At 37.2% G+C, this 23,398-nt stretch overlaps 2 protein-coding genes across 2 annotated transcripts; one reads left to right on the top strand and one right to left on the bottom strand.

The window, feature by feature from the left end:
* The first annotated feature begins 1,739 nt into the window (after positions 1-1,739).
* On the top strand, positions 1,740-5,268 carry tprg1l (tumor protein p63 regulated 1-like). Its single transcript, XM_055049952.1, has 6 exons — positions 1,740-2,106; positions 2,240-2,331; positions 2,467-2,517; positions 2,617-2,742; positions 4,290-4,443; positions 4,960-5,268. Exons 1-6 carry the CDS (start codon positions 1,876-1,878, stop codon positions 5,152-5,154), a joined length of 849 nt encoding a protein of 282 aa, XP_054905927.1. The 5' UTR covers positions 1,740-1,875; the 3' UTR covers positions 5,155-5,268.
* A 2,163-nt stretch (positions 5,269-7,431) lies between these two features.
* On the bottom strand, positions 7,432-20,929 carry wrap73 (WD repeat containing, antisense to TP73). The gene is made up of 13 exons (XM_055049741.1): positions 20,781-20,929; positions 20,151-20,238; positions 19,534-19,686; positions 17,923-18,039; positions 11,650-11,722; positions 9,927-10,030; positions 9,661-9,747; positions 9,067-9,201; positions 8,902-8,979; positions 8,719-8,821; positions 8,481-8,606; positions 8,086-8,277; positions 7,432-7,857 (listed from the first exon to the last, which is right to left on the bottom strand). Exons 2-13 carry the CDS (start codon positions 20,217-20,219, stop codon positions 7,745-7,747), a joined length of 1,350 nt encoding a protein of 449 aa, XP_054905716.1. The 5' UTR covers positions 20,220-20,238; positions 20,781-20,929; the 3' UTR covers positions 7,432-7,744.
* Positions 20,930-23,398: the final 2,469 nt, after the last annotated feature.

Here is a 23,398-nt window from a genome sequence, read left to right as displayed (position 1 = left end):
GCTTCATTTTAATATTTACTAATATTTTCAAACGTTGACACAAAAGTCATGCTTTCATGCCATTTACAAACCCAGAGTTTAATTTCTAAAGATTTTCATGCAGTTGTGGTCTTGTTTTAGATGGTACAACACTTTTTAACTCCTACTGTTCTCTCGTCTTTGAATCGCAAAAAATATGATTACATTTTTATTTGCAAAGAAAACATTGACATCAAAATATTTTCATTGCTTAAATTTTCTGTTATGCCAATATCAATATGTATTTCTTTCCACTATATAATCCAACAAAGGTGATCTTCCTGATTTTTCTTAAATGTTAAAATGAGATATTTCAATACAAACAATTGATCACAGGGAATGTGTCTTTACAGCTGTGAGTAGAAAAATCAAGCAGGAAGCTCAACTCCTCTGTATTGATGTTCCAAGATCAACTCTAGAAAATTGATCGAATCTTATTACTCCTTTTGCTACTGCAATGGCTTCCTGAATAAATACATTTTTAAATATGGTTTTAATAAATTTTCAAGACACTACATTTGAACATCTATACACTTCAGTTGTATAGACTGGTATAAATCATCTAGATTCCTCGGTTCACGAGAGTTTAGGTATTAATGATTTATAAAAAATACTATGCTACACGTGCTGATAAAGATGGACTTTGTTATGTAGTTATCTGCACAAGTCCATATTAAACACTCGTGCAGGAAATAGTCAACCAGTGCTGACATCAGAACAAGTTCTTTGAAATAGTTCCAGATAAATAATTAGAAAGTGAGCTGTTTTCCAACTCGCATTGTTTTCATTTCAAATGCAGCTTTAATGAAAATGGTTAAGAGAATCCTATATCTCTGACATTTCTGAGAGGTTCATGTTTTAATGTGTGATTAATAACAACAACAACAAAAAATACCACAAATATTGCTGGGTCATCTTATAATCCAGTAACGTGCCATGAGCAGATAGATGAGTGATAAAGACTATTTTCTCTCCTTGCTTCCTCAATAAGAGTAATATAAATGATAAGCTGTTATCTGGTCTCAGACTGATAAACCAACACTTACCAGATAGCAGTATCTGACATGTGATAAACTGCTGATAACCAAGTATTTTCTTTGAGTCCTTCCTCAAAAAACAACACATGAAGTACACAAAGCAGTAGCAGTTATCAAAAACGTCCACTAGAGGGCGCTTTTTGTCATGACCTTATGTCCTGCTGATGTGATTATTTTTATCCTGCATTAGCTCATTTAAAAGATGGCTTCTTTTAATTATTGCACGTTGATAATGTTAAGGTTGTTTTTGTTTGCTAAGAACAACAACTATTTTTTTTCATTGATATAAATCTAACACAAAGTGTTGAATGTTTTTTACATAACGTCTCTCCCAGCTGTACTAATAATTTTCGACATAGTCTATTCAAATATCTTTTTATCAATAAGACACTGATAGTTATAAAACAAATCGGTATTATACAAGGAAACATGTACATCAATAACCATAGATGTACTTTGTGACAGTTTCTTTTAGTGATGTTCACATGTTATTCTTTAGAATGGAACCTGAAATTTATCTTAAATAATGGTGAATACATTTGCTTTAACACTGAACCTACTGAACGTGAACGATGATGATGGCATACGTGGAATGCACATAATGTTTGTGAAAAGTCGTTTATCCCACACAGTGAGCTGGATGAATGTCCCTTTAAGAGGAAGGAAATGAAACGGGAAGCCAGCCGGAACTGCTTCCTTCTCACCCCCGACTATCAAAACATCCGCGCGCGCTATGGGAGAGTCCGCGTCCTCGGAAATCCATTTTCTCACGTGAAACTGGGCGCTAGTTGTTACTAGTTGAGAACTCGTCTCCTCCGCCATGCTCCAGCTGAACGACGCGGTGGGTCCGGAGAGCCCCGGCGCCGCGGTTCTCCTCCCCGCGGAGACCGAGGACGGGGTCGAGGTCGCCTTCACGCCTCCGGAGGCCGCCGGACGGGGCTTCGGACACGCAGCTTCCGTGGCCTGCTGCCCCCCGTTACAAACGCTCACGCCTTTTCACGTGCACAACCCCACGATGCAAGCGAAAGTCAAGGACTACTTCGTGTTCAGGGTAGGCGGCATATAAACGTGAATTACAACATTTTATCAGTGTGTCAGTATTTCTGCGGCAGTGCAGTAGGACTGGGTCGCAGAGATGCTGGTTGGTCTGAGGTGATGCTGATGTTGCGTGATGCTGATCTCAGCCAGGTACCATCGAGCAGGCCGTGAACGACATCCGGACCGTGGCGCTCCCATCCGAGGACGGGGAGGTGCTGAGCGTCTGGCTGCTGGCAGAGTGAGTATCCATCAGCCCGGGCCTGCCATCATCATCATCATCATCATCATCATCATCAGCTGATGAGAAACAAACAGCCGGTTTTCCCCAACATAAATTCTCATATTCTGGTGTTTATTTGTGGGATTTCTGCAGAGTAGACCATTGGAACAACGAGAAGGAGAGACTTGTTCTAATAACCGATAGGTGAGTAAATCAGCTTTCTGAGCTGACTGTGTGGGTTTAGGATGTGTAAACAGAAAATGTGTTTTTTTGTTGTTGTTTTTTTTATGTGTGTGTGTGCAGGTCTCTGCTGGTGTGCAAATACGACTTCATTAATCTGCTGTGTCAGCAAGTTGTCAGGATATCCCTCAACGCTGTGGACACCATCTCTGTGGGGGAGTTTGAATTCCCACCGAAATCTCTCAACAAGTGGGTCGTTTTTTTTTTTGTTTTTTTGCGGCATGACAGTATTATTTGCTTCAAGTAAACAGGCATCAGACCAGTCGATCAAAAAAGTGCAACAATATTTCCCTCGTCTGGAAGCAACATTTCTCCTTGATGAATTCTGACCAGTCAGGATGTTGTAGGAAAGAAAGGAGAGAAACACTCTGGGATGTTCGTGTTGGACGGGTTCAGATCAGGTTCTCACTTCTGTCTCGGTTGGTTTGGACGACTTTAGGCATGAACGTCATCCAACCTGATTAGATGTAGCCTACTTGACTCGCTGTACATGCGTAGCAGGTCAAATAGTCATGAGGAGTTTGTGATAACCTCCTGACCTGTATCGGTGGCATGAAGCTGAAGGGTGAACTTTGACCACCCACTATTTCACAAGGCATAAGCAACACAAGTAGATTGTGGATTGAAAGAATAAACCGAATAGGAGGCAGTAACTCCAGTTGGTAATCTAACAAACATAAACTGGCTGATGCAAACGTTTTAATAAGATTCATTCACTATTCACGTTGTTGTCCATACTGCTGTGTGATTTACTTTGAGAACAGAAGAAGGGTGAATTCCTCCGATCTCCTCTATTGACTGCAGGAAATGGCCTTGTGATCTGACAAGATTATAGAGAATATTAATCATCTACTACCTTAAATTAAAAGTGGCTGAAAATACGAGGCTGCTTATCAAAATTTTATCACAGAGAAATGTCTAGAATGTCTGATACGGTTTGCGTTTGGACTACTGAACTAATGCAAGTCTGTTCTCAATCCTCGTCCACACATAAATTTAGCGCCATCCAGGTGCAATCAAGCCAAAGAGTACAGGTGTTATTTCCAGGTCTGAGCCTTAAATTGTCCATATGTCATTGTTGCCTTCTAGTAACTAACATCTGTGTTATGAATGTTTTCTAAGTAAAAATATGAGATCTGACATCACAAACAGTGTTGATAATGTTTCTCATAATTTCTGCTTATGTCTCTCTAGTTTATCTGTCAGACATTAAGTGCAAGGGAAAAACAGATGAAAGCTACTTAAAGATGCTGCAGTGTTTAGTAAAATAAATAATTCAAAAACGTAATTTCCTTAAAAAGTTACATTGTTCCTGACTTGGTCTGTCACAATAACAAATTTTGTTGGATGATAAATTGCCTCCGAAGTTATTGAGATAAATTATTATATTGTTGTTTTGAGACCATTTGAAAGTATAGTCATGACAATGGCATAATAATGCAAGAGCACATTTTCAAATATCAATAAACTTTAAATTCTGATGAACAATTTACTTTGGAACTGGAAGAAATTTTAAACATTCAAAAGAAATAAACAACAAAAACAATAGTTATGAAGTTTCTGTGAACAACATTGTCTTCCAAAAAAAAAAAGGGCTGGTTGAGACCAATGCACCAGACTGAAGAGACCAGGTTTGATAGAAAGAGAAAAGAGACAAATGAGTTCACTTTGATTTCTCATGTGATTAATTGATGTGTTGCCGATTCTGACAGGCCTATTCCTGACCTGTTTTGCAGAAGAGAAGGCTATGGGATTCGCGTTCAGTGGGACAAACGTCCTCGGGCTTCTTTTCTCAACCGCTGGAACCCGTGGTCCACAGACATGCCCTACGCCACCTTCACAGAGCACCCCATGGCCCGCGCCGATGAGAAGGTGGCCTCCGTCTGCCAGGTAGAATCCGCTTCACTAAGCTGGCCAACAAATAATTTCATAATAAGTGCATCCTCAGTTCCTCTTTGATGAGCACGGCATCCTGAAATGCAATATAACACACAGTGTGGTCACCGGTGATTTAGCTGTTGTTGGAGGGACGTTGAGCAACAACAGCTCCAGCAGGCACAACAAAGCCCTAGAAAACAACAGAGCCCTAGAAAACAACAAAGCCCTAGAAAACAACACAGCCCTAGTGGTATTTATAATTCTCCAAAACAAAGGGCCATTCATTCATACCAGCTCAATCTGCATAAATAGTTCAGCTCAAAGCTGCTTCTTTTCCTTCTTACTGACAAGGCAGCAGCACTTGTTTGGACTTTTCTACATCCATATTCTTATATGCAACAAATGAAGCTCATTTGGCTATAAAGCTTAAGTACTATTTATTATCCACTCTTTGTCTGAGTTTTGATAAGGATATAAACAGTAACAAACAAGTTTGAGCCCTTTTCATGCACTTCTTCTCTTCCCCAGCTGGACAGTTTCAAAGCCCAGCTGATACAGGCAGTGAAGAAAGCCCACAAGGAGCAACCCATCCCCGGCCGGGCTAACGGCGTCCTGATCTTGGAAAGACCCCTGCTGATCGAGACCTATCTGGGCATCATGTCTTTCATCAACAACGAAGCGAAGCTGGGCTACTCCATGACGCGTGGCAAAATCGGCTTCTGAGTTTCTCATGGGATTGTCCCCGTCTGTCTTTGTTGAACTGCACTATCTGACAGAAGCTGCAGTTCAATACAGCTTGCCTGTGTGTGTGTGTGTGTGTGTGTGTGTGTGTGTGTGTGTGTGGTGTGTGTGGTGTGTGTGTGTGTGTGTGTGTGTGTGTGTCTCAGTCGAGCCTATGACATGTGCACACTTCCTTAATTTGGTGTTGGAGACATGTGGTCAGCTGCAGGTGAAAGACAGTGGGAGCTTTAATGACTGCCGTTTCATTTTATTCACTGCTTTCCATTAAAAATCTGCAGATGAACTGCACACTCCCCACTCTGCAGTGTGCGCTTTCAGCAAGATAACTTGCAAAACCCCTACACTCCTTGTAGATTTAATAAGTTTCTGAAACTTAGGGGTCATTTCTGATCTTAAATGGGTTAAAAAGGAATTGGTTTTGTTTGAGTTTTTATCTGCAGCAACAAATCATGAAGCAATGTTAGTTAAAACAATTGTATTAGACTTGGTGCATTGTGTGGTACTGAACTCAATGGCTGTATTATTCCAAAAGGGAATTTACCAATTATGTCATATGATGAACACAATGAGAGACTAACAAACAAAGTGCTTCTCTACATCAACAACACACGCACAGTGAAAGTTGCATGTTGTTTAATTATGTTTAATTTTCTTGAATGAGGAGCAAGGATTTGTTACCGGTGTTCAATGTAGGAGTTTTGATCTTGTTCCTTTATATTTTGCTTCCAGTGAAACACGTTTCCTCCTGAAGAACTTTGAGCAACAGCTTACTAAAGCTTGGCCATTTTTGATGAAGGCAAGTTGAAAAATGCCTTGAAGTGGCTCAATAACAAATCCTGGGTTGTATTTTAACATAATTTAATGCTTTTACATTTTCAAAAGGTCAAACAGGATAGCGTGGGAGATCCATACCTTTTTTTTGAAATTATTTTATTTCTACAGCTACCCAGACCTGTAAATTACTGAAAATAAATTCAAAACCTTTTTAAGCCTGCATAGGACCCATTCAGATGATCAAAAGATTCAGCAAAGTAACGTCAATCCACGACAAAGTGAGAGTAGCAGCATTTCTTCAGACATGATCCATAGAATACTTGGAACTAAATGGGCGTGTATCCTTAAGAAGACCAGGTATCAGTGACGCAAACTCAATTACATTTGTTGTGGGGCAATAGAAAAATCTCAAGGAAGTTAAAAATGATCAGTAAAAAACACACATCATGTCTGTGTCCTAGTGAAGGATAGATTTAAAATTGGTTCAGTTTGTCAGGTCCAGATTTACCAATGGTTTGTGCCAAAACCATCAGTTGCCTACCAAAACGTCCAGAATGAATAGGTTTTCACCTCAATCGATTCACCAAGCCTTAGATGGTGAAAATATGTTTCAAGAACAATGAACTAACATTTTCATACCAACATTGACCTACACAAATCCAGACTTCATCCTTAATGACAATTTTTAAGATGCCTGAGAAGAGAAGAGTGAGTAGTCAATTCCTCCTCCTTGTTTGTTTGTTTTTTTTTTATCTAGGCCAATACCTGTCCAACCAAAAATTGAAAACAAGCAAACCTAAACATTTGTCTCGCAGCACAATTTTCTGTCCTTGCGCATGGTCCTTGCACGGCAAGTTTGCATGACCGATTTGTTTTGTTTGCTGCACAATAACCTATGCTTAGTTGTAAATAAATGTTTAATCTGCATTTTTAAAATTAATGTATGAATGCTAATACAAAATGTCTCATGAAAGCCAATTGAAAAGTATTTTATTTTAAAAAAGAAATGTCTTGTTAAAAATGTTTTGAGGCTTTGTTTTTGATCTGTGTTTGCAGCTCAGCAGCCAAGATGGAAAAAAAGTAATAAAGACGTTCCTGTTTTTGTAATGACAGTTTATCTGGTTCCTTATTGGTGGTTGCAGAAGAAGTGTATTGCTTTCTTCCCTTTTCAGAGCTAGTGCAACATAGTTCATGACCCCAGCCTGTTGAGCCGCACAGGATGGACATTCCTAGTTGCACACATAACCATTTAGATTTTTTCTGTCAGTGCTAATAGCTAGGTTGTTTATGGTGCAAGTCATATGACTTCATGCTTATAAAAAACCAAAAAAAACCTGAACTTTACAAAAAGATATAATATTAATTTCATTTTGGATCTTAAAACTACTATGATTAACTTGTTATTTATGTGACAGTAATTTCCAATGTTCTATTATGTGAAGATAATTGAAAATTACAGTTTACAAAGTAGATCCATCAAAGTAAGAAACTGCAAAGTATTTATTTCAAAAAGTGTATTTGGAATAAGTGCAAACATTCAACGAAACATGTACACAAATAGTTTAAGACTAAGGCTTAGTGCTGAAAAACTAGCATTAATTTTTCAACTAGTATCTTTAATTTAAAAAGTTTTTTTTTTGTTTTTTTTTTCTGAAGGAGTGGCAATGTCGTCAGGTTTTTAACATTTTTTGGCTTTTAATCAGCTATAATCCAGCATTACATATATCCAGGAGTGCTTCCACTGATCTTCAAGTACATAATTAGACCTTAGCTAACTCTGGAGTAAATGTTGTGACTTTTACTTTTCTTCGTGGTCAGTGTCCATATAGCACAAACACAGCTGGTCTTTCCCAAGCAGGATCACAGAGTCGCCACTGCAGTGCCAGAACAGCGACTGGACTTGAAAACTTCCTGAAATACAAAAAAATAAAGGAATAACCGATCACTAAACATGTACAAGCAAAAGAGAAAAGCTTTTATCAATAGTGTTTACTATTATTTCAGTAAGCACTGAAAATAATAGTATTTGCAAAGTTTATAGAGGACGTCTTATTCTACACGTAGCCCAAGCTAATAGCTAACCCGAAAAAATGGACATTTTAACCAATAAAGTGACATTTTAAATAGTAAGTGTGATACCTTCAGCAGGAACCTGAACAGAAACGCAGCCTCCTGGAGACCAAAGATAAAGTTTGTTGGTGCCGGTACACAGGGCCAGTCGGGGGCGACGGGGGTCCCACATAACGCAGCGTACCGCTGATGTGTGCTCCAGCACAGCCTCCAGGCTCATCTTCTGCATGTCCCACACCCAAACGGCAGTGGCCATGTTGTCTACAGAGACAGAAATGCTCATAAACTTTCACAGCGACTCTGTTTATAATGGCGTTAAAATACCAGGAGGGTGAAAAACAGTTGAGTATGAAAGGATATATTACTGAATAATTTAGAAGCCATAAACACATTTCACACAGTTTACTGGGGTCACCATTAAGTTTAAAAAAAATAAGAAAGAAAAAACAGCCATCGATACTTACCATTTTTGGTGGCAAGATAGCGACTGTCTGAGCTGAATGCCAGAACAGACACACCTATTTTGGGATTAGCTCTGTCTGGCTCTGGCTTGACCACAGGAATTTGGACAGGCAGGGGGCAGATCTCATCTGGATGAGGAAAAACAACTCAGATTTTGTACACAAACAAGGATACTTCAACCGGGATATATTTTATTTGATCAAATATGGTTTTCACTATAAATGAGTATTGCTGACATACACTTGCTCTGGGTGCTGAAAAGCGTGGGGCTCATTGTGATGTTGTGTAGCGACAGCTCATCACTGACCACGGCTGGTTTTCTTTCCACTTCCTTATACACAATCTGAGGAGACAAGATGTAGCAAATAAGCTTGATTGCAAAAATAAAGTACAAAGTATTTTAATTTCATCACCAATACTCACAGCTTTGGTGTGGTCAATGGTTGCAGGATGCTCGAACTGTACGATTTTCTTCCATGTAATATGATTGAGGATGCGCACCTGACAAATATAAGAAACGTAGTAAGAAATCTACAAATAATGACCTTTGGTGCAAATAAAATTTTGACACTTTCTAACAAACTGTACTTTCTCATCATAACTGCCTATAGCCAGGAACTGGCTGCTGGGGCTCCAGGACACAGACTTCACCCCGAGGGACCACTCATAGGCACTGTAGGTCGACAGCAACCGGCCATCCAAGGAATACAGCAAAATCTTATACTGTGGAGAAGAAACAATTAATAAACTAAGGTATTGCCACCAGTGCTTGGCATTTTTATGCAGCTTCAAGACTTGACAAGAGTGAAGTAGGTGTATTTAGATTTTCCTCAAGTTTTAAAATAAGAGCAATGTTTAAAGCCATTACAAAAGAAATCTACAATTCGCTGGATTTCTAACAAATTTCAATAAGATGCTTTCTTCATCACAATGTCTAATAGTAACAGCAGTTTATTTTTAGAAGGTCTTTAATAAATATTTTTAAAATAAAAAACAGATAATTTAGTCATTTACAGAAAGTATATAAACAAATAAAACAATGTTTAATTTGTCTGATTTATACAAAAGTGCTCAAAATGGGCAGAATTTAAGATGATAAATAAATAAAGTATGTAAGTTAACACACAGGCATAAGATCAAATCAACAGTGTGTTCAGTTGTTGGGATCTTAAAGGAGCAGACCTCTAGACAGCTGTCCCACACCGCTAGCACACATCCATTGGGAGACCATTCCAATCCTGTAAGGTCCTGAGTTTCAGTCTCAAAATGCTGCGATCAAAAAAATTAAATATATAATACAAACAAAATTTGAAAATAATGAACACAAAACAAGACATTCTGACAAAATACAAATGAACAAAGTTGATTATGCAAAAGATGGCATAAATATTTATAAAAATATATATTTAATAATAGAATTTAAAAAAGCTAAGCAGTGTCCTACTTACCCTGAGTAAATGCCAGTCGTCACATACAAATATACTAACATAGTCTTTGCAATCACGGCGCTCAGCTAAAGCCATATAGCATCCATCTCTGCTGAAGTCAATTCCTGTGCGAAGGAGAGCAACAAGACCAGATTTCATAGAAATTCTTACTGTCTGCTTAAAATGGTATAACGATACTTCTATTTGGCAACTTTTCATACAAAAAATAAATAAAATAAAAGCAGTATTGGCAGGTCGGACTTTCTAAGATTGGTGATCGGCCAGAAATTGCAATTGATGAACTCCTAAACAATGCGGCCTTGTCCAACAATTAGCATAATCCTCAACATCTAAATTTAGTGGTTGGTGGATACAATGGAGGAATTATTTTTGCTAAACAAATCGAAGTTACTGACACATAACATTCCTCCTACTTCAGTAACAGTCACTATTTTCTAGTGGTGTTCAGTGGAGGCACTACCAGCAAAGATGTTGAAGCATCTTCTGTTCACACTTTTATCTTACTCTTGATAAATGTATCTTGTTATGTTCCAATGTGGATGTTCGTTTTCCCTTTGACCTTCATGGTAACTTAATAGCTTGGAATTGATACAGAAAAAAGATTATTATTGAATAAATGTATTGAATAAAAAAATTCTACTGATCTAAAAGGAAATCAAAATAAACTTCTACATCTTATAAAAGATGGCCAACACAGAAAGCATCCCGTAGAAAGACAGGTTATTCTTGCTTTCATTTAATTAATCTTTACAGGCTCATTTGCTGTCCAGCAGCTAGTGAAAGCTGGACAATGGAAGGATGAATTCAAGTATTCTTCTAACTTTGATCACAATGGCTGTTGTTTTCTGTAGATAATACTAACAACTCACAAGTACTCCATTCAACCCCCCTAAACTCTTAAACTATCCCTTTAAGAGGCAACATTCAGTTCGAGCTGCAGTGTTCCACACCAAGAGACACTCCCCAAGTTGCAATGCACAGGTCATAAGGTGAAAACAACACCAGCATAACTGTCCCGCCTGGAAATAAAATTATTTTTAAACTTTGATCTGGTTCAAAAGTGCATCAGGAGGGAGAGTGGGCCTGAACCCTGTTTTGGTCGAAAAAAACCCAACACCTTTTGCTTACTGAAAAATAATTAGCGCAACGACAGTTTTCTGAAAGAGCTGCAGTTAGCAGAATACCAAGTGTTTTCACTGGTAATAAATGATATATCTGCGTTGACAGTTTACTGATAAAAATACAATCAAAATATTCCAAGACAGTTCAATCTGCTGACTTGAATAACAGCGGTGGACGATGTTTTCTACTGAATATGCACTCGTGGAGTTCTGTGTGTTTGATGCAATGCAATTATCTGATTGTTTGGCACCAACGAGTCTGCGGCATGCAACTACCGCGGCCGAGTCATTTATATGACAGTGCAGAAGATAAACGGATTGCAGAGGGGCATAACATTACATGTGGAAAATGAGTAGAGACCGAGACAATCATATATCCAGTAGTTGCTGACAGGGCCGTTATGAAGAGCATGCCCCATTTACTGAAGAGGGAGCACAGCTGTCACCAGTGACGACCATACTTTGGCCATATCCCGGGTTTTGCCACAAGGTAAAGAGCAGTAAGTGATTAATGAGGTATGTCAAGGCACTCAGCTGACCCTGTCCTCAGGTACTATAGCAGTACATACTGTAAACATTCATAATTCCACTCCCATACTCACCCTTCTGACATGCCTTGGGATACTTGATGTAAGACACGGCTTTCGTGCAGAGGGACCAGACGGTAATTCTCAGCTGTCACAGCAACAACAAAAAAACACAAGAATTGTTTTCTTTAGTAAAAACATCCTCTAAAAAAAAAACCACAAATTTATTTATCTTACAACATGTAAGGACACATGTAAGTCACAGTCTGATTTTTGATGAGATCAGCTCTTCAGAAAATGGGTCAAGCTAGCTACAAACAGAAGCTGCTCAAATTCAAGATTGTTTCGTTTCTTCAGCAGTTTGAAGATGTTTTTACCCACTGGCATGCAAATGTCTCAGAAATTATGTCTTAACACCAGACCAAGATAATCTAAGTAAGAACAAGCTTTTGCTTTCAAATTATGATTTAACTCATTGAGGGACACGTTTTTCCAAACCAAGTTGGTTTCAGCCTGTTGTCAGACAGGTTCTACTGAAATAAAGTCTTGATTCAGGCTTTATTCAGACCTGAATGAAAATACTTGAAGTCAGTTAACCAAATACAATTTGGTTTATAAATGTTAATTCAGATTTTAATAATTACCAGGAAAATGACTTTTTTTTTCTCCACAGGATCAGGTTAGCTTGGACTGCTTTCTTCTCAAAAGAAATGAGTTAGAAGATTTTAAAACATGCTAATTTGATTAAAATTGGCAAAATTTGAAAGTAACTAAGTAACTGTAAGGGAGGATATACTGATTGGAAGAAGAGTCCAAGTCAAGCACCCTCTCATTTAACTAAATGAGAGGGTGCTTGACTTATGAGTTAAATGAGAGTCGTATATACACATGGAAGGAAACTGACTCACTCTGTCTCCTCCATGGTTTAAGGTTAGACACGTCCGCTACAAGTGTGACAAATTAACAGTTGTGTAGCTGCGAGTGGCGTGCAGACTGACGGACGGAAAGCAGCAGCGAAGAAAAACTACATGACGACAAGCCAACATGACAAGGAACCACGTGTTAATGATCGGTTTCGACAACAGTCACTCAAATATCCACGTATCTCGGTTCAGCAAAGTTCCTGAGTACAAAAAGAAAGTGGCACTTAAATTATAGTAAAGAAAAATAATTCAATAAGGTTGTTTAAAAGCTTGGATCCTATTCAAACAGAATAACTCCAAAGTTTCTAGGCCATAACTGATGATGTTTTACGACAGAATATGTCCCGGGTTGTTAGCAGACACTGAGAGGTGTTTTTGTTTGTTTGTTTGTTTGTTTGCACTTAGCATGTACAGGTTGTGACTAAAACTAAATAAAAATAAATTATGGCAAACTTTAAATATTTCTCAGAAATAATATTTTTGGCAATTTATGGCTATTAGAAAACAAAAACATGCCTACTTATTATGCAGTGCATAATACATTTATCAAGCTTCTATATGTAGTTGCAATCCTGTTGTCATTTTTGGGGCAATATTTAAAGCCATACATAGTATTGTGACATGTCATAGTCAAAGTATCAGAAGTGAATCTTTTGCATTAAATATTCAGAGGTGTAACTTATACAGTTTCTGCTGGTAATCTTCTAAGAATCATTAAATAAAAAAGAGGGTTGAGATCAGTAAGTTTTACTTGGTAAAAAAAAAACACAGGAAAGTAATTCTTCTTTTGGATGATCATTATTAAAGATCCTAATTTTAACTTTTAGAGTCTATAACTTTTAACAATTTCTGAAATGAGGACCTTTTGTTACAGCATTCAGTCAGACATATGAACAGGGGATAAATCTGTCACTGAAACGGACTGAAGTGTCGACCCTTCTGTTTAGTCAGCCAGTTTGGACAACCAGCTGTGTAGACCCTGCAATAACATCTCACTGCAGACTTTCTGGACATCCCCTCCGTTAAGCTGCCATAACAACCAGAGTCAACACCGCTCAAACACCCACATGCTTTACACATAAATGCTTTGAGGCCACCACATATGCAATGCAGAGTGATCAGGATGCAATACAGAGTGTAACTTTAAACTGAGGAGGGAAAAATGTGTGTGTGAGAGCAAAATAGGTGGAAAATGATTTCGCTTGTGTGGTGGAATGCAATTAGAACCAAAGTCAGTAAAGCTAGGATTAAAATGAAGTATCCTCACCAATCCTGGAGGAGCCGTTATAAAGTGGGGGTGGCAGGGGCACCCCCACTTTATAACGTGGGGGTCTGCAGGATTTGAGAAATATCGGTGGTCTGGCGGTTACCTTAACCCAATCATGTGTTTAAAAAAAATAAGGAACTCAGTGAGAAAATACAGGTAATGAGGAGAGTCTGCAATAAATTTATCATCTATTTTATTGCATGGTTGTGTGAGGGCTTGAGAATAGGAAAGTGCACCTGATGCTGGATAACCCAATCTGTCAACAGAGGATTAGACAGAGGGCATTCCACATAAAAAACTATCTCTAACCAATATAGACCATATCTCCAGTTACCGTCTCATGAATTTACCAAGGAACTTTATGGCCTCTCGTGGTCTACAAAAGGCAATGGGCGACTTATTGTCCCACTCTGCGTTCTTTCTGCTGCCAACATTTACAGTCCACAGTAGCAGTATTGCCAACTATGTTAAATGTAAGAAATGGACTAGCTGAACCTGCCAAAAACATTCCAGCTAATCTGATCTCAAAAATGTGACAAATCCTAAAAGAAGATACCCTTAAGCCTCTCCTAGGCCATATGTTTTTTTCTGACTTGGGTTTATTGGTTATAAAGATAAACAGTCATGTTGGAGGGGGATTTTGAGGTAGTCAGGTAAATGACTGGAACTTAAAACTTGCAGACAACAGACAAATGCAACACTCCTAGCTGAGTAACTTTACAATAAGCCTTTGATGTGGGCCTGTCCTTTTCTCCCAGATTAGGAAAGATATCAACAAAATAAATAAAATACCAAAAATAGTGAGGTATTTTGGTTTAGGTTAAAAGTGAAAAACAAAAGCAGTACACCAAGCAGATTTACCAGCACATAGACGCACAAACACTTCCACAAAGGCACGATGCAAAGCACAGGCAGCTGTCACTAAACAAGTTAATATAGCAGGCTGTTTATGAGTGGAACTGAAATTTAAGCTCGACACGAACACCAGCCTGGCACTGCCTTAATGAAATCCTGATTCGGGGTGAAGGTAAGTTCAGTGGGCTGTTTGACAAAGTTGGAATTATTGTCAGGTTTTTTTCTTGCATTGTGTTGGCTTGGCCATCCCTCGCACAACAGCAAGCTTTAATTAATCACACTATCTTTGGTTATTTACCATAGAATGTTTACACTCTGGATGTCAAAGTATTAATTATGTGTAACTAAGCAAAATACAGATTAGCAACTTATGAACCATTCAGTTTGAAACAGTAAATTTGTAGAGAAAATTACTAGAAAATTATTAATGCTTATTAACTACAATTAACAGTTCCTTTCCCTTTGAGTCTTTTGCAGCATGGTTTTGAAAAGTCACATCACTTCCAATCCAGAACAATGTGAGATTAAGAGCATAACAAATGCTTTATATCGGGTACAGCAGAGGAACAGCATAAAAACATGAACGTTACAAACAAAAGTACAAGATCATATTTCTTAACTTGTGTGCTTTGTTGGTCAGGCACAAATAAATTGTTAGAAATTACAGCAATTTTATCTCGCAATGACATCAATCATAGTAACACAAGTAGTAATTAATATTAACTAGTGATAAATTAAACAATATGAATAATTTGATCTGAATTGAATGTCTGACAGCACAGACGTATGAGTGAATTAACTAATAGAGGGATTTAACTTTTCAAAATTGGAATGCAGAAGAAATTCAAGAAATACTGACTTTTCATGTTTAATTTTTCCATACTTTTACAGAGTTGAACTTGAATGGCGTCCATTCTCTGCACAGGAACCCTTGGTGCAGCCATTATGATCATAAAGCCCACATTGTCTAAGTTAGTGATCTCCAAAATATTAGCCAATGATCAAAATCAGCCATTTTCTGATTTATCTTTGCTTAAATCAAAATGACAGTCAAATCCAATAGAAAATTATTACAGGAAAGAAAATCAAAACTTAAAATTCAGAGTGTGTTTGTATGTGTTTTCTGTGACACAGTTTGATTTAACTTTAGCAAAAAGAAGATAAAGACTAACATTTTCACACAATGGAAATTATATTTTAAGATAAAAATTGGACATTGACCAATAAAAAGAAAGATAGGTATATCTCTAATTAAAACATATGAGCAAATCTGAAATAATCAGCTCAAAATCAGACTTCTCAAGACCTATTCTATGCTGTTTTTTTGTTTTAAACAGTTTTTTACAACTACTGTTTTGTTTCTTGGAAGACACAAACAGACACAGAGCATTAATACCGCAGACACTTGCACTCCCTGCACCCTTCTCCAGACCAGACGGACTACGTAGTTGCACCACAACACCTGTCAACTGAGTCCTGGAGTCAGGTTCAGCATGACAGACATGGCCTATCACAGTGCCTTGTCATATTCCGCATGGTCTTAGGACAGCTACTTTGTTTTCTCACCCTTTATAAACACATGCTTGCACTAGACTCCATATAAAACGGGAATTAGGACGCACAGAAAATAACTAAACACGTCTGTATTATCCTGGGTGTAGTTTTACCAACTTCTATTAATGTGCAATCAACTTCTGCTGACTTAATTGTTTTTGGCAGTTGAGCTGGTTAAACAGGAGTGGACCATGTTTATGTACTAGATGTGTGACAGAAAAAAAGTCTTAAACTCAAAATCTAAATCCTAATTCCTCAAAGGATTTTTTTTTTGTTTTGTTAAAAAGCCTCTAGAAGTGTACTGCTTTTAATGTACTTATATGTAGAAAACACATGTTGACATCTGATGTTTTATAAGCACTATGTGTGAAGACATTAGTTTTTGGTTATTCAGAGCTTATTTGTCAATACTATGTGACCCATCCTTCCTCGCCAAAGTTTAAGATGATTCTTTAAGATTTAGCAAAGAAAAGGAAAATTCTTTTATCATTTGTCTAAATGGTAGAAAGCTTTAAATTATTCCAAAATAAGTCCAACATATACACACTTTTTATACAAAGATGGCTGTGGGCTTTAATAATTTGTTTACAGGTGAACTTTTCAAACAATGAAGTAAGAAATTATCTTAACTTCAACCTTTCATACATTGTCAATAAGCTTCAATCAATTTTATATTGTTGAGATGGCAGATTGAATCAAGTTGATATCTCCGACTTCATAATTACATTCTTAACCAAAAGCAAACAAAGTGAAATGTGTTTAAGCTTATGTATATGCAGCATAGTACAATTTGCCATCTTTAGAGATAGAGACATTTTCAAAATGTGTAAGTGATGCAATAACTACAAAACATCTAAGACATGTGTGATGTGTGTTTATTTACATATTTGTAACAAGAGATGTTTTATTCCACTCCCCCAAATACTTGGAATTGGTTTGATTTATATTTATCTCAACTGAGCTGAGATGTGATTGATTAGCATGAACCATTTAGCAGAAGTTGGACACTGCCGAACCTAAGAGGAATTAGATTTTAATGAATTGAGGGAGAAAATGAGAAAGAGAAGAAAAGCCCGAGCCTTCATTTAGCTGATCTCTCCATTTTATCTAAACTGTTTTACATTCAAGTTTTAGAGTAAGACTGTGTTTGTGAATAACACCAGATGCTCAGATTTGTGAATATTTGGGAGAAAACCAACTCTTTGGAAGCATCAAAACACTTCCTAAGAATTCTATCGTCAAGAATTCGCAAAGGTTCACAGAAGAAACTTGATCACTTTACTGACAGGCAGCAGACTCATGGATCCATCCAGCCAATTCTATTTAATAGAATCAATTATTTGAAAATTAAAGAACATAAAAGTTTGAGTGGCGCCTTTTTCAGAGCTGGCATTTTTATTAAGTGATTTCACTGTACTTCCATTTTTTTTTAGCACTGTAAGTTTATAATAAGAATTTGCTTGCTCGGATCATAACAGAGCAATCACACATTTCACCCATGTGTTAAAGGTACTTGAGACTCATGTATGACAGGACGCTAACAGGAGGGGAGGAATGAAATCAGGCTGAATACATGCAGCAGGTGGGGGTCAGGGGGGCGTAGAGGCAGTCAAGGAAAGCTCTGGTGTCTGGCTATTTTCAGGTCTCCCCTTCCTCACAAGCCAGCAACAGTTGAAACCAAACAAGCACACACATAAAAACACTTGCATTAGATGCATGCACGCGTGCATCAACTACCTTCACACTTACATGGAACTCGGTGGTGTTGAGAATGTGACGTCCGTCTGGACTCCAGCGTGAGGAGACGAGTCCGATTGAGCCCTCATCGATCTTACAGTGCCAGTCCGGCTGTTCCAGAGACCACACCTGAAGACGACACCACAGCCGGCCGGGGGAGACAATGGCAGAAGAATAACCATCAAGCAGTTATCGTAGTGGTTCTTATAGGCACACCGGTAATTTCAAATCGTTGATTTTAAGCTTTGAAAGACAAGTGAAAGTTCGAAACCATGAAAGACTGGCACTGGATGCCCTTTCAAAGGTAAGATGCTTCCACTGTATTCAGCATGACTAAGTTCACAAGGAAAGGAAAAATTATTTTTATTAGAATAGTGACATCTAATTTCTGGCAAGCTTTTGGCTAAAAACAAATTATTACTGAGTACAGTGATTATTGTTTCTGGGATGTTTTTTTGACAATAAATTTTTCACACAATCTAAATGTTTTTTAAATCAAAAATAAGATTGGAGTCTTTGAGTAACATGTCAGAGGCATACAGTTTACACATTATACATTTTAAGACCAATTTGTTAATGTTAAGAGCCTTAGACTCATCTTTTTGTGTTTCAGTGCAACAGATGGGTTTTACCTTTTATTTGAGTGAATAACTTTAAATCCTATCTGAAATGAAGCGTATTAAATAAAAAGCACAATCTCTGGCTGTGAAGTTGAAGGATTTTTAAAGTAATTCTTTAAAGTAAATTCGTTTTTCATAAAGTATTACTAACTTAGTAATAAAATACTAATACGAATCACTAACTTGTTCTCTATTAATCATTTTCCAGAGGAGACAAAATCATCATTAAAGCCTTGAAAAGTTAGTCAAGCAACCTATACTTATAATTCTCTCTTTTAATGTGTTTTTTAAAAGGGGGAAATTACTTTAATCTAATTTATATAAACTGTACAGAGAAAACTATCACAAACAATGCATCTTAACAGGATATTGCCAATTCATAATTTTGAAGAAGATGTACAAAACAGCAACTAACTCATGCTATATAAAAAATAAAAAATCATGGTGTTGATTTCAGTTTTTGAGTGCCATACTAAACACTACAGGATTTTAAGGGAAATAAATTAAAATTATGAACAATGGCCTTTTGTTTGCTTATTAGATTAACTTCTGTGACTAAATAAATAAACAAACAGAATTCCCATTGCAATCAGTAACATGTTTATGATACTCAATGAATTTTAAAACAGTGGTTGCCAAACTCTTACGCTTCTGACCCATACTCAAGTCTAGTTTGACTATGAATGGTATTAATTAAACAGAAACATTGACAACACAATCATAATTAGCCAGATATGTATCTATTTGCTAGTACTGTCTGCCATATAATGTAGAGCATAAATATGCTTTTATTATTATCATAGCTTTTTTTTTTTTTTTTTGTTTAATCCCAAGACCCTAAATTGTTGATTCTCAGCCTCAAGTGGGACTCAACCCAGACTTTGTGAACCACTTTTCAGAATGTGATTTTAAAAAATATTTTACAACTGCAAAACCTATCAAGATACGCCCAGAAAAATTGATAAACTTTAATCTGGATCTTAGCTTATACTTTATCCGTTACCTGTACCAGCCCCCTCTTGTACATAGCACATAAGATGAACAAAGAGTCAGAGGACCACTCCAGGTGTGACACTTGATCCAGGCAGGTGTAGAGCTGTAGGATTTGCAAAGCGCTAAGATCTCTCACAACTAGTCTGTATTGTACACAGGTAGCCTGTGGAAGAAAAAGCAAAGATTGTAGAAAAAAAGACCTATAATATCAGAGGTACACAATTGGACATAGGTTGGAATCAAATAACACCCCTTGATCAACACATCAAACATTGAAATTAAAAATCTGGTAGCTTTTCTATTTTTAAAATAAGACAAAACTAAGAATTTATTAAAGGCAGATATACCTTAATGTACAATCTCATAATTCATCCATTGTCTGTTAGACTCAAAAAACTTGCAGCATATTTTTCTCCTTTATGTTTAACATTTCATGGTGTTAAACATAAAATGTTTAACACCTGACTTGCTGTTTCAGCAAGTCAGACCTCAAAGAAAACTGGAAATTGTCATTTGCCAGAGAAGTGCTAATTGGTGCATCTCTACATGAGACTTTACATATGTATTGATACTTCTGCCACAGTAAACGTGGCTTACCAGAAAACAATAAAAGACTCAAAGGCTTACCAAATATTTCCCATCTGGGGAAACTTTGCAAAGGTGGTTGGACTGCTTAAAGAGCTCAGAGAAATTCATTTTGCAATCACAACTGTTCCTATAAAGAGATAACACAGAGTTTGCATTCAATCTTACAAGCATACACAAAGATGTGTCTTCACATTTTTTCAACTGCATACAGTTGATATTGTAGTTTCCTCGTACTCCCGCGTGATGGCGCCATAAGTCCAGAAAAATACTAAACTTAATGCATTAGGTAATATAGTTTTTCTCTCAAAATAAGCCAAATCATTAAAATGAAAACGACGTTCAAACTTAAACTGCAATGACCCCGTTTTTAAACATAACACCCGAAAGCACTGATACAAAAAGTTAAATGCGTTATTTTGACTCACTGGTAAAACATAAAATAAAAGCACTATCAACCCCGGTGGTACAACTTTTTTTTCTTGTTTAATAAAAAATTATTTGTTAACAAATCCCCTACAGTAGAAATGAAGACGTGAACTGCAAACATAAACTATTAGGAATTCCGTTAAACTAGATCCAACAGGGCTCGTTCATCGCTAGCATGTAGCACTAGTTAGCGGTTAATATGAAAGCAAATCTTGTAAAAATACTCAAACATGGGACACTTACTCCTAACTTCAGCAGCATCACTTCCCTCGGCAAAACCTGAGACGCATAGCCTTCTAGAGCCCATTCAGAGTTTCTTTCTTCTTATGAAAGCTTTGGTCTCACACATTTTTAATCCAACTGTTGTTGGGTTTGTTTCTATGAACGTAAAATGACACGCCGGTGCTGTCCAATCAGCGCTCGCCTCCACCGAAACGCCTTATGGGAAATGTAGTTTAAAAAATATTTTTTGTTTTGTTTCGTCTTCCCGAGTCAAAAATGCTCATGTAGACCAAATATAAAGAAACGTATCATCAGAAGTATTTTATTCCCATGACCAGAAAATTTAAAAGAAAAAAAAATTGCAGTCTATTAATTAGTTTTACAGCATACCATTTTAAATGGTTTTTAGTAATTTATATATCAAACCAAACGTGTCTATAGCTACAAATAAATTAAGCAGGTTTTATTTAGGCTACGGCAATTTCCTTTCTCGAAAGGTGACAAGGTTGTTTTTTTTTTTCTTTTCTTTTCTTTTTTTCCCGCTTGTGTGCGGCCAAACCGCGCTGCCCCCTTCCCTGCTTCCCTCAGCGCAAAAGAAGACGCTTCGCCTCCTTCCCCTCGGTGTCGATCAGCAAAGCCATCACTTCTCTGCAGAGGATGCAAATCAGTTCCCCTCCTCTCTCCGGTTCGCGTTGCTTCTCTGAAAAGTCAATGAAGTTCTTCCCCTCTTATCAGAGCTGAATTCGCTCGATATATGTTTCGTTTGTTTGCCTTTTCCATGTTGCCACTTTTTATGGAGGGTCACTTTCTTGGCATGTTCGATAAACAAACAGGTACTCGGTGCAATATCACGCCTGGTTGTTTGGACCGGAATAAGTGCAACCTTCAGGTAGGCCTGATATTTCTTCTGTTTAAATAACTTAAAAAAAATAAAAGAAAAAAAATATGACAAAAAACAGACTTTTGGAAAGCTAATTTCCCTTTATTTATTGATTAAGGTTAAAATGTAAAGGCTTTTATTTAAGTAATTGTGATGAAGATAGCTGTTGATAAGGACTCCATATAGTGCGCATTTTTCAAGCCTTTTTTTCTGCTTAGTTTCAGAGCAACAGGAAATAGCCTACATCTGATTTTGTCAAACATAACAAATAATAGAAGTAATGACGTGTTTTGTATGATAACTTTTAAAATGGATATAAACAAAAGTCTAGGATAACCTGTTTTATTGCAAATATATACCTGAGATATAAGTTTAGGCACAGCTTAAAATAATAAATAATAGCTGGGATTTAACGTCCAAATTTCATTAGCAACATTAATAACTTCAAACACGCTCAGATCTCACATCAGGACAAGCAACACATTAAATGATCGAAACCGAGAAAATTCACTTGGGCCTCACTTGATTGCATCTAAAACAATTTTTAAATTTAATTTCTTCTCATTTGAGACCGCTTTTTTTTCTCTCCTTCGCATTAAATAACCCCTGGGAAGGAAAAGTGCGTGTATAAGCCATGTTTGTTGTCATGGTCTCTGTAACCGTGGTGGAGTGAAGACACAAAGAGAGCGGTTAAAAAAAAATCTGCGTAAGAGCAGCATACATTAAAGAGATTGAAATATTTAATTCAGTTTCTAATTCGTTGATTCTTATTCTTATTTTTTGTTTGTTTGTTTGGATACTTCACCTTATTTACTTCGTATTTTCTGTAAAATATATATATATATATATATTAATGCAGAATAATTATCTATTTACTTATTTATTTATGAAATATTTTATGAATAGGTCTTAGGACCTTTTTGTATTTTCTCTCTGGTAATATTTTTTTTTGTTTGTTTTGTTTTGTTTATTTTCTAAACCACCTGCTCTCCCAATCCGACCAGGGATCTGCGTCTGTGTCTGTGGCGGCAGATCCCTGCTGGAACAGCGGGAATTTAGTGCAGAAAATTCTTTTTTTTTTTCTTTTGCATCATCAAGAAAAAAAAAAAAGCTAAAATAATTTTTGGCTCAGCAGTCTTCGCGGATGTTTACCTAGGAAGTTCCATATCTCCAATCGATTTGGTGAAGACCAAAGTAAAGACGACTGTGTCCTGTACAGACAGTCCTATAGTCACTTTTAGCAATTCGGACAATTTGTTAAATCGTTAAGATTTGGGACTTATTTTGCTTTTTTGTTGTGTATTTTCCAGATTCTGTACTTTAGCCAGTTTTTTGGGGGGTTTGTTTTTTTTTTTTGTTTCTTGCGCAATCACAGCCATGCTGATGGTCCCTAAAGAGATGCGACGCTGCTGCGCGGCTCTTGATAAACTTTCACAAACCGACATGCCCATCGAGACGTCGGCCTGTTTTAACTGTGATCATTTTAAGCATCCGCAAACTGGAGACTAAACGAAAAGTCAAGACATCCAATCATCATCAACCGCGGTAAGCAGGCATTTTGCGACTTTATGAAATGTAGGCCGCTGGAAATAACGTAAAGACGTTCCAACTCAAGAGACATAGGCCTCCTTATGAGTGAGCGAAATAGTGATAAAAACCACAAGGTAGATTGTTCAGTGTGATCCAAATCTGTCCGCGTAATAGTGTTTCTGCCATGAGCGTGTGTGATGCAGCCACATTAAAAGAGGACAGGAGGATG

The sequence above is a fragment of the Poeciliopsis prolifica genome, unplaced genomic scaffold, assembly GCF_027474105.1.
Source record: "Poeciliopsis prolifica strain line A6 unplaced genomic scaffold, Auburn_PproV2 SCAFFOLD029, whole genome shotgun sequence".
Lineage (NCBI taxonomy): Eukaryota > Metazoa > Chordata > Actinopteri > Cyprinodontiformes > Poeciliidae > Poeciliopsis > Poeciliopsis prolifica.
This window is presented reverse-complemented; position numbering and strand designations above follow the sequence as displayed.

Bases quoted from the DNA above. Each gene is read 5' to 3' on its own strand.
- tprg1l (XM_055049952.1), top strand. From the start codon at position 1,876: ATGCTCCAGCTGAACGACGCGGTGGGTCCGGAGAGCCCCGGCGCCGCG. The intron at 2,332-2,466 runs GTGAGTATCCAT...GGATTTCTGCAG, and splicing joins AGCGTCTGGCTGCTGGCAGA to AGTAGACCATTGGAACAACG. The intron at 2,518-2,616 runs GTGAGTAAATCA...GTGTGTGTGCAG, and splicing joins CTTGTTCTAATAACCGATAG to GTCTCTGCTGGTGTGCAAAT.
- wrap73 (XM_055049741.1), bottom strand. From the start codon at position 20,219: ATGAATTTCTCTGAGCTCTTTAAGCAGTCCAACCACCTTTGCAAAGTT. The intron at 8,822-8,901 runs GTGAGTATTGGT...TTGTCTCCTCAG, and splicing joins CCATTGACCACACCAAAGCT to ATTGTGTATAAGGAAGTGGA. The intron at 8,278-8,480 runs GTAAGTATCGAT...CTGTCTCTGTAG, and splicing joins CTATCTTGCCACCAAAAATG to ACAACATGGCCACTGCCGTT.